We start from the raw sequence: 12,153 nt of genomic DNA on the forward strand, positions 1-12,153 counted from the left end.
GTGGAATCTTGTGAACCTTAGTCAAAGTAAATTACAGTTACAACAGTGGATGCTAGATGTACTAGATCTTGCTAATCCAAACAGGAATGTCAAATTTTGTAACATTAAACATCTTTGGATCTGATTAGTACTTGGACAGATGACCTTTTTAATATATTTCATTTTCCAGTTTTGCTGACTGTCTAATAACAATAACTACTCATAACGGATTTCTTTGTAAATAAGCTTTATTTTGAATGATTTTATATACAGTACAGTACTTGATGCCTTGACTTGAAGCATAATGGTAATGCTCTACAATACTATATTAGAGACCTGGAAATGATTAATTTTCCTGTTACCTTGCTCAATGACTTCAACAATAAAAAAAAAATCAAGCAGCCTGCTGCCACACTGCCATGAGTTGGGATCTTATCAGAAGTCACAAGCTAAGACCAGGCCTAGCTGGTTCTTGGATAGACTTCAAAAGGAAAAATGAATCTGAAAAAACATGGTATCTTCAGTGCAGCAGACTGCAGCCATTATTTCATCTCCTATGGAAACTCATCCTTCAGTTCCAATTACACTGCTACCATCAGTTTTTCTATTATATTTCACATTTAATTGTCTTTTAAGGGATATTATATAAACACAGATGAACGTAATTTGGAAGTTCAATTGCACGTCAGTAAATTCAAATGAGTCTCACGGGACCCCTAACCCAACCCTCTTTTGTGTACGTACTTTACAATTTAAAGTGTCTTTATTTCATGACCACACAGAATTAAAAGATACAATATATTAATTCAGCAAGTGACAGTATAATATTTAGAAAGGATGCAATTTCTTTAATAAGTCCATGTAAATAACATTTTGTACAATTACAAATTTTATGAAATCATTCCATGAATATTCTGTTGTAATTCATAAATAGAAGGAGGCAGAGTTATGGAAACTGTGAAACTCTAACAGCTCTGGCTCAATGTTCTATTAAGTTGTTTTTCGTATCGCTGTAACTCTTGTAAGTAAGGTTGCCAACCCTCTAGGATTGTCCTGGAGTCTCCAGGAATTAAAGATTAGTCTTTAATTAAAGATTATGTCATGTGATGAAACCTCCAGGAATACATCCAACCAAAATTGGCAACTCTCAAATCATTTTAATAAGGAAGAGAAAAATCATTGAAGCAAAGGTGGGACATTGAACTACGATGATAAATATTACAAGAGTAATTCTACCCTTAAGATAAAACTCTTGAAACTGAGCTGCACAGCCTCTAATTATAAAAAATGCACACGAAAATGCTTCATAAATAGGAGATTGTTATGAATAATTATGTCATAGATGAAAAACAGATTAGTGTCCATCTTGTTGCAGTGAATACAGTAAATCAACACAAAAAAACAATGGAAATCATGGTATAGAACCATATTCCACTACCAGCAAGATTTTTTTCACATGACTAAAAAAGCCACAATCCTGTAGTCCTTGCACACACAACACTCCCATTAAGGGTGGCCAGGTGCCCGGTTTTCAACCGAAAAGTCTGGTCGAAAAGGGGACATGAGTGTCCAGTCAGAGCTACTGACCGGACACACAAAATCCAGTTACTGTGGGTGGAGGAGGCACTGGGTCATTACCCACACTAGCCCCTACTCAGCCAGGGCCGCCTCCTACCTGCGTCAGGCGGCTGCAGCTCCCAGCCCCACAGGTTAGTCCCTCCTGACCTGGGGGGAAGGGGAAATGCAGCAAGTGACAGGGGGAGGGAGAAAGAGAAGAGGATGGGGCGAGGCCTCGAGGGGAAGGAGTGGACGGGGCAGGGCCTCCAAGGGGAAGGGACAGACAGGGGCAGAGCCTCATGGGAAGAGGCGGGTCAGGAGAGGTTCCAGCACTCCTGATGGACTGTCCATTTTTTAAATATTACCAAGTTGGCAACCCTAACTCCCATTTAAGTCAAAGAAGATAGGATGTACAATTGTTGCAGGACTGGGCCCTAGTAGACTATGAAAACTACCCCTCCTTGGCACAAAAATGAAGTATACAAGAGCTGTGCATATGGAAAATCCTTAAAAGCCTTTGGTCATGGCCGGCTTTAGGGCAATTCCACCAATTCCCAGGAATCGGGCCCCGCGCCTAAGAGGGCCCCACGCCCTCCGCCGAAGTGCCGCCAGAAACAGCGGCAACCAATTGAGCTGCTGCCGAATTGCTGCTGCTATCTTTGGCGGCAGCTCAATCGCTGCCGCTGTCTTCAGCAGCATTTCGGCGGCGGCTCTTTTGAATCGGGCCCCACACGTCCTAAAGCCGGCTCTGCCTTTGGTTATATCTATGTCCATACTTGCAACAAATGTAATGGTTCCACAGTCACTGTAAAACTAAAAATAAAGGGGGTAAATCTACACACCACTAACCAGACCAATTATCTTGGCTGGATGCTAGGGAGATCAGTAAGTAAAGAGGAGGAATTCACACCATCCCTGCCCAGACTGTAGAGTGGCAGAAAAACTCACTGGAAGCTACTGGCTGGAATAGCTTCTGCACCCCTAGCATTCGCCTTCAGCAGATGAGGATAAAATTGAGGACCTGCATACGGACAGATCCCCTACCCTGTCCCCTACAGACTGCTGTACCAGAGAGCCCCTGCAGAGCTGGGTTCTGAACTGCATAATGGATGTGCAACCCTATGAGGCCCCCGCTAAATCCTACTCTTTCCCCCCAGCTATGTGCAGCAAAACCATTGTAGTTTTCTTGCCAGAGGCCTCTCTGTGCCCACAGACATGTAGGTAGGATTTGACCCAAAATGCATAGCTTCTCAGGCCAAATTCATTTCTGGTTTAAGCATGTGCAACTCCATGAGTTCCCATAACTGATTTCAGTGCAGCCATAGGGGTGAATAAAATATGGCCACTGGAACATTCCTGTAGAGGGCACCCTCGGTTCTGCCCTCTCCTGCTACTCACTGGAAGGAGGATGGTATATTGCAGAGCTGACTGACGTCCCAAACCCCCTCAAGGGCATGCTAATAGACATGTTTATTCAATCCTGTAGCTGCACTGAGTTCAACCATAGGCGTAGAGCAGCACCATCCTGGACTCTCAAGAATGTCTTTGAGGTCTGCTGGCCCCACCATGGGAACCTCTATGTAAAATAATCTAATGTACAATATAAAAACTATCACATGGTCATCAACAGAAAAACATTCAGGAGACTAGTGGGCTCTGTTCCCTGATAAATAAGCTGCATATACAAGTAGGTTTTTTTAAGATAGCAAATTATCAAATCAAATCAAAGATCTAATCAGATCTCATCAAAGATATGGCTAGAGCACACCATGGTAAATGTCTTGGCTCTATTTACAAGTGAATAATACATATTGGTATGCCTGTAATATACCTTGCTGCACACTGTGGACAGGACTATTACTAGATTAAAATACCAGAAACTGGCAAATATAGCCAAAGGCTGGTTGATGTGCAGGCAGAGAAGAAGAGAGAGAGGTAGGCTGGCAGACAAGCATACATTCTACATGCATAAAAACTAATGGATTAAACCATCATCTAAGAGTACATACGAGAGCAGGTGTACAGCATCAGCATGTTGTTTGATGTAGTACTGTCGATATTTGGAGAAGTCATGAAGCATCTGCAGAGGGTCAGGGCGAATATTAATACGATCCCTGTCTGTCCAGGTTTCCACAGCAACCAAAACCACCCTGGTGTTCAGCTGTTCCTTGTATATCTGGGGAGAGAGACAGGACAGACACAGGAGTAGAACACTGGGTCAGACATGCACAGTTAGCCAGTCAGACTCAGCAGAAGGACAAGGAGGATAAAGAAAGAGGGAAACATGGGGAAATAGTTAGCTGATATGCCTAAAAATCTATAATCTGCTAATCTGATTTTATTAAATCTCGATGACAAAATCCATTTTCCAAATTCCAATTTTGACCTCCTATTTTTCCCCTTTATTGTTTCTCATGTCTGAACATTTTAGTAACTGATCACTACACAGGAATATCTACATTTCCCCATAGAAATTTCCTAAAGATACACCGATTGATCTCAATTACCAAGGAAGAGGTCACACCAATACTCAATCAACCTGAAGGAAAGTAGTGCTGTTTTCTCCAAAACAGTTCTACAAAAACTTTTTAATTCACATATATAGTTTGATTCTCATTTACACTAAGACCACTTCACTCCCACTTTAATTCCTCTTTACACTGCAAGAGTGGTATAAATACTATTTACATCAACTTTAAGGGCCACCTTGTCCTATCAGAGCAGGGTAAATGGGTGTAAGTGTAAATGAGAATCAGGTCCTAAACATTATTAACACAACTTTAAGATATAAGTAATCTTTGTTCACAAAGGTTTATTTCAGTGATAGAATAAATGTTCTATATAATTCACAGTTTAATGTACTATATTTTCTATAACATATTCAAGACTTGCAAGTTTGCAAAGGACCTTATATACCTCATTCATATTTGTTTGTCTGCAATTAGAAAGCATGGCCAAGCTGACACATGAAGAGAACCATAGAATATCTGGGTTTGAAGGGACCTCAGGAGATCATCTAGTCCAACCCCCTGCTCAAAGCAGGACCAATCCCCAGACAGATTTTTGTCCCAGATCCCTAAGTGGCCCCCTGAAGGATTGAACTCACAACCCTGGGTTTAAGCAGGCCAGTGCTCAAACCACTGAGCTATCACTACCCAGATAGAATCAGCAATGTTTTAAGCAATTGATTTTTAATTCATATGGCATCCAAACAGTTACCACAGAGCATCTCCAAGAATCACCATATTTTATTTACAAATACACTTTTTTTCCCATCAAATTATGACTAGAATGTCCAATATAATGTATAACTATCCTGCCAACTGAGATATGATGGGTGCAGCCACTGAAAAAATCAACAATCACATTAGCCCTTTTGTTAGAACATCAGCCAGTTTATGCCTAAAAGGAGTCAGCAGGCAACACACAGGTTGGAAAACAGGCAGTGAGCATAGGGATAAGAGAGATCAACCAGACAAGTTTAATTTTATCCAGAAAAGATTTGAAAGAAGGAATTGCATATCAAGAAAAGTCTTGTGATAATGTGTTCTTTCTAAAGGAGTCAAGTTGAGAGTATGTGTAATCCATTGTTTGTGAGAGGGTGATTTATAGATTGCCAAAAGCAATATCATGAGATTATGGAAATCCAGTAAGGCCAGATGAATAAAATCTTAGTTGATGTTTGATGGCTGGGAGTTACTTTATTTCCTGAAGCAGACAGATATTGTGAGTAGGTGGAGAGGGGGCATGTAAAGACCTGATACTCTCAAAGCGCTAGTAACCAGTAACACTTCAGCAAGAAACACAGCCATGCCCCCTGGATCCATAGAGGGAATGCAAGGAGGAAACTTTCTGCTACATTTCAGGTTCCTTTTAAAATAAATGGAGACACCACGCTACAGGCCCTTCATGAAAGGAAAAGTGGACAGAGTCTGAATGTTTATGCACCCAGCAGTCGGTGTACACTCTTGCTAAAACCCACTGTGCAAATATTCCTGCATTGATCAGTGCTAATTTGTAAAGGTGGGAGTGTGTGCATGGCCACTGACAGCCAGAATAAGGACACAATAGCATTGTTTACTGCAGAATTTGGTCAAAATATTTCTGAAGATACATTCACTGACTTCCCAGACTGAAAAATCATTATTCTGAAATTAACTACAAGCAAAAAGGGAGAAAACCAAGAGAATTAATAAAAACAGAAAGCGATGAGAGATCAAATGAGTTCTATCAAGCACAGTAAAAATACCAAGTGGAAAAAAAGACCAGAAAATTTTAAGAAAATATAGAGTCTGTGTCTTTTTAGAACTCATCCTACTGAAAATTTATTATAGTACAATATATTTTACAGACAGATTAAGCTAGTCATACCCTGCTTGCTCAATCAGAGCCCATATTGAGGTGGCAGGGATGTTTTGGAAGGGTTCTTCATCAGCAGGAGTTCCCAGAGGCATTCTAGCTGATTTAGCTAGAATTCCTATGAAAGCTAGGGGGAATCAATGCTAGTGCAAGGGCTGCAGCAATCTTTAGCATGATGCAGAATGAGCTTTCCCTATATCAGCTTAATTCCACTGCCCAGTGTGGAAGAGGATGGTGGAACGCTGGCCCTAATTATCCCTGCATTTGGGGGATCTAACAATGCCAGTAGGCGCTTAGTCCTTGACATCAGAGGATGACAGTCATCTATGGTGCACAGGGCCAGCAAAACATCCTTCCTCCATATCACTTAAGACCAGTATTAGGGTTTAGTGGAGGAGTCACAGAGCAAGTGGTTATGCAAGGATGTCTATGCACACCTGCATGCTGAAAAAAGAATCTTTGTACCATCCTATACAAGCTGGCACAAATGGCTATCCTGAGGGTGGGCTGGAGTCAGGCCAAAAAAGGGGTAGCTCAGATGGCGCCAACATCCTTCACAAGTAACTCTCACATAGGCACAGAGCTAGCTACAATGTTAACCTGGAAGGAATTCTGAGATTGTCTTGGGTTGAACTGTATCTGCCTCTGTCCTTTGTTTTCCTATCTAGTCACTACTGTATATTTAATCTTTCTGTACCTCTTGTTTGGGGATGTGTAATATAATAATGCAGAAATAGTCCATATTTTCAAATGATTGCTCTGATACGACTCTCTCTGAAACTATAGGCTGTTTCACATTATTACTGAAAAACATTCCAAGGCACGTCAATATTTTTATGCATTATATTTATATTCACTTAAAAACTATGCAATGTACTTCATGACATTTTATGTACAATATATTAAACAAATAAAGAAAAAGATTAGGTGGTATTTCCTCCACGCTGTAATGGACTGAACTGCACCACACAATACCACTGATTTCAGTGGAGTTTCAAGGAAAGAAGAGTGTGACTCAGAGTCTTGCTAACAGTTGTATTCGTAGCTTTATTTACCAACCTCAAAGAACTGAATTAACTGGTGGGAAAAATAAAAAAAGAAAAAATATAAAGTGCACAAAACAATCCTAACATATATGCCACAAATATAATTCATCACATTTCTTCACTGTAAATAAATTATAGCTGAATGTGTTGGGATATATATATTTATCAATCTACATTGTGATTCATATATCCATGTAATATGTTATATGTCATTGAGGCCTGGTATGAATGACACGTGCTGGGGGGGTCGGCTTATAAATGAACTGGCTTATGATCGAGTATATACGACACACACACACATTGTGATTAATATATCCATATAATGTGTTTAGGTCATTGAGGCATAGTATGGATCACGCATGCTTGACATGAATACGTGCATTGCATGTTGGCAACCGAAGCAAGAACTTAAGGTCAAGGACTATTAGAACTATTTGTGCAAAAGCAAATAGTGCAAAAACCTGCTCTTATTATGTTCTGAGAAAAATACGGAAAATCAGCAGAAAAGGAAACAACACCAGCTAGACTGATATAAAATTGTATGAGAATTGGAGGAAATGGCATGCCTTGGATCATGGCGGCCCGCCCAGGATTGTCTCTTTGTAATTGTATCAGTAGAAGGCCTAGTAAACAAAGGCAAAGAATTGATGACGCAACGGAATGGACTATACATTTCTGCAAATTGGAGTCGTTTATTGATCCAGAGTCCCGTGTGGATGTAGAAGTGGTTTTCGCTGGCTCCCCACATTTTATGATCGGAAGGAATCTTGACTGGCCATCAGGACCATTCTGATCTTTGGACTCTGGTGTAGTATGTTTGGAGTGTGAATGTGTAGTGAGTAAGGTTTGTTTTGTAATCAATAAAGAGCATTTAGAGTATTATATACCAATACTGTGTCCAGTATCTGCCTGCTCCCCATCCTGTAGGGAGACTTCTACTGCGGATCTAACATGCGGTGGAGAATGCGGAGGGGGGAGAGATATTAAGGAGTGCCAGATTTCGAGATGGATTTTACACTGTTGCGGGAGTCCTTATTTAAGACTAATAAAAGGTGGCTCCTTGTTTGTGAAATTTGTGAGGAAAAAAAACATGTGGGGAGATACCACGTGGCATTACTGTAATAATGTTTAAAACACTGTTTAAGAAAAGAAGTAAAGGGGTGGAAGAGGAAACCCAGTGGACTAAAGTTAAAACCCCTTTTGTTAGAGAAGGAGATTATTGCATTTGGGACGTGCCCTTGGATGGAAGGTGCAGTGGAACCGGATGTAATAGTTGATATCTTAGAAAACATGTTTGAGAAATATGTTCAACTATACACACCTAATGTCAGTAAAAAGCAAATAGCCATGGTATCGGGCTGTTGTGGCAAGCTGTAAAAAAGGCAATTGCATGTAAGGGAGAAGTCTGTGCAGAGTTACAAACATTACAAGAGAATTTTAAAACTTGCCAGAAAAATTTGGAACGGGAAGTGAGGCAGGCACAGATAATGCAAACTCAATTAGAACAAATGGGGAAACAAAATAGGGAACTGGAGAACAGAATGATGGATTGGGAAAAGATTAAAGCAGACAAAGATAAATTAGGCCATCAAGTGATAGGAATGAAACAGTTAATTCGAGATTTGACTAAGGAAAAGGAAGAGGAGATCGCAAGCCTTTCTCACGGGTGGTGCCAGAAAACTATAGCAGCATTGAAAAAGCAAGTGAAAATATAAGAGCTGCAAGTTGCGGCTGTGTGTCAAAAAGAGAGAGATTTGGATTTGGATTCCAATGATATTTGGTATGGAGAGGATCTGCGAGGGGGTCAAGAGAAAAGGGAATCTGACCAACCTTGAGAAGGGCCTTATACAAAGTTGAGGGAAGAAATAAAACAGTCCAGGAGAGCCTAAGCCAGAAATGTCTGAAGCAGTGATAGAATGGAGATCAACCATTAAGGATGCAGCGGGGGAGATACAGTCAGAGGAGACATAAATAATTTGTGCAAGTTCATCAGACTAATAGTTGATGGTAAAGTCATTAGACCCAGTGAATATGAAAAATTTAGCTACATGACTAGTACAGTGGGCAGAATTAGGAGGAACAGAGAATTTAAATATGAGTGAATCTTATAGGTTAATCAGGGCAGCTATCACTGGAGAGATTAGACAGGAAGTAGATCGAGTGAAAAATGCTTTGGACAGGCAGCCAGAAGCACACCAACTGATACCACGATTTATTATGCTGTTAGGAAAAGAAATATGTCAAAGACCCATGAAGATGTTAACCAGTGCAGATTACGTGAAGCCTGGAGATTCACCCAGGGATTACCTGTTAAGAAGAATAACGTTGGGATTATTGACTGGAGAAATACAACTGGTGATTAATCCCAGGGCGGAGGTCGCCAGATTTGTCACAGCTGATTCTTTGATGGCAGTTGATTTGAATCGGAGGGAATTTTGGAATTATGTGTTTGAAGGACTGGACAGAAAAGTATTAGAGATGTCTACTAATTTGGTGAACCAAGCAGCTCAGGATGAGGGGTTTACTGTTATGGATTCACTGGAGCACTGGATAGTATGCCAACAAATGATGACGGGGGAAGCCAGATAGAAGAATTGAAACCCAAAGTACCTTTTTGTTGAAGCAATAACATATTCAAATGAGAGTGCTTATAGATCAAGATACTGTGAGAGAGGAAGAAACCGTGATAAAGGACAAAACACCCCATCCCAAGGAGGTAGAGGGTGGAATAATCAAAATGAGCTCCAGAAGGGAGTAGATGTGATTTGGAATATCGCTTAGAGGTATTTGAAATTGAGGGGAGTAGATATGGATAAGTGGAATGGGAGACATGCTGATGAATTGATCAAAGAACTGCAAAGGATGGAAGAAGAAATATTTAAGGAGCAGAAAAAGGTTGCAGCTATGCAAGCTGAGGGTTCAGAGAAACCTGCTCTATAGGGAAGCCCTGATCACAAGTTGCTCCCCAAGGGTCCTCAGGAGTGGGAGATGGTAACTAGATTAAGATGGGATTCAAATGGGAGGCCTAGGACAACTGTCATTGTGGGAGATAATGGACCCAAAGATGCCCTATTGGATAGTGGGGCTGGTGTAAATATTGTAAATAGAAGTTGTGATTTGACTCGATACGTGTCAGAGATCATTACAGCAGCCTCCTTTATTGGGGAAGGAGCGACAGGAAAAATGTATCATTCAGTAGAAATTGCTATACCCAGAGAGAGTGGGGGATTTTGGTTGTAAAGAACAAATGCTTCAGATAGATCAGGAGGCTGAGACAGTAATTTTGGGGACTCCTTTTTTGAAGAGGAATCGGGTAGTTTTGGATTTAACTATGGAGTTCTGTGGCGTGTGCCCAGCTGGACAGAAAGCATCCTGACAGCAGGGTACATTGCAAGAATGTGTGTTTTTAGGAAGAAAAAAATAATACCGGAGCTCGAGCAAAGATAGAAGAGGTTAGTATAAGTATTTAGAATAATATGGCTGGAAGCATTGGATATTATTCCTATGGAATAATGGCCATGGCTTCAATATTGAGTATCCTCATAACTCAAAAAGGGTGGAAATATGTTTTTGGCTTTTATGTTTTTTGAATATTTGGGGAAATTTAGGGGTACATGGATATACATATGGGAGCACCTCTTGGATATAGGTATGGATCAAAGGGAATAATAGATTTGACTACTCGTGGGACAGAATGGGAAAAACAGGTCTAAAGAAAACCAGCTGTAAAGAAAAACCTTTTAAGGTAAAATTTGAAATATGGTGGGAAGATGGCAAAAATGTGACATGGGAATATCTAAAGCCAAAAGATTAGGAACAGCAATGGAGATATTTGTACATACTAAGGGAGAAAGGTCACCTAACGTTTAGATTTAGTTATGATGAGAACAATATGAATATGAGTACTCTGAACTGTACCTTTTGGGTTTAGGGATTTGATGTAGTCACCCTAGATGTGACTAATGAACAAGAATTGGCTAATACTCATATGGGATGGAATGAGTCAATGGCTCTTAAATTATGGGAATATGGTGTAATGGCAAATCCTTCCATAATGATAAGACTGAGTTGCTTTAGGAAAATTAATGGGGGAATATATTTTGGGGGATATGGTCAGGTTTTTTATGTTTATTAATCAGATATCAGTAAACAAGATTGCACCAAGAATCATGGCAGACGAGCACCCATATAGGACGGGAGAAGTAATCGAAGCCCCAACTATTGTGGATCAAACAATCTGGTTGGAAGGAGTGCAAGTAAATATAACTGCACAACATCTGGAGCGTATGCCATATGCCTTGCCACTATTACAAGCATGGCAACAACAACGGGGAGATGGGACTATACGAAATAAGAGAGGTATAGGAGAATATGTCTTAGTAGTGGTGCTAGAGCTGGAGTTTTAAACTCATTTGATATTGAGACTTACAAGGGAAAAAGTCAGCTTTGGGTAAGATTTTGGGGGCTATACAGACACATGACACAAAATTTTGGTGCATTATCGGAATAAGGAATAAGAAGTGTGGAACTCCTTCTGAAACAAGCCCAAGCCTTGTAAACGTCTCTAAATGTAAATCTATTTGGTGTGCCTGAGACTGACAATCAAACAGTACTAGCAATACGATGCATACAGGTGCAAACTTATGGGATACAATACATAGAGAGAATGGTTAATCTGTTAATCATGGGCAATGGTCTTCTGAATGGTTCAAGGATCCTCATATAGGGAATCAACGAATTCCAGGATACAAGAAATATATGGAGTTTAACTGGGATCAAGCCACTCTGAGGGGAGAGTGGAAAGGCAGAATGTTGTTACACAACAGAGGGAAGCAAAGAAAAACAGCAATGGGCTGGGTGTTGCCAAAAATTATTAATGAAGAGTTATGGCAAACAGAAATAAGTGTGACACACTTGATTCAAGAAGAAGGGGATTATAAATTAGTAGAATTAATGAGAATTTACCCGCTCCAGGCCAATGCGGGCTGTGGGAAGCGGCGCGGGCCGAGGGATATGCTAGCTGCTGCTTCCTGCAGCCCCCATTGGCCTGGAGTGGTGAACCGTGGCCAGTGGGAACCGCGATCGGCCGAACCTGCGGACATGGCAGGAAAACAAAACAGCCCCACCCATCACAGGGCTTACTCTGACGGGCTGTGTGCCAAAGGTTGCCGATCCCTGAGCTAGTGTATGTAAGTCTGCCTGAACTGGGAAT

General features: G+C 40.7%; 1 protein-coding gene across 12 annotated transcripts in view; it reads right to left on the minus strand.

Moving 5' to 3' along the window:
• Positions 1–12,153, minus strand: part of ADAM23 (ADAM metallopeptidase domain 23) — a 199,921-nt gene that overhangs the window by 76,995 nt on the left and 110,773 nt on the right. For all 12 annotated transcript variants that reach the window (XR_005586049.1, XR_005586050.1, XM_039493898.1 and 9 more), the window contains exon 11: positions 3,546–3,712. Coding sequence is in view for 10 of the 12 variants with exons in the window: in XM_039493898.1 (XP_039349832.1) it covers positions 3,546–3,712 (167 nt within the window). In the remaining 2 variants the exon portion in view is untranslated. The remainder of the gene's footprint in view (positions 1–3,545; positions 3,713–12,153) is intronic.

Source organism: Mauremys reevesii, linkage group 11 (assembly GCF_016161935.1).
Source record: "Mauremys reevesii isolate NIE-2019 linkage group 11, ASM1616193v1, whole genome shotgun sequence".
NCBI classification, from domain to species: domain Eukaryota; kingdom Metazoa; phylum Chordata; order Testudines; family Geoemydidae; genus Mauremys; species Mauremys reevesii.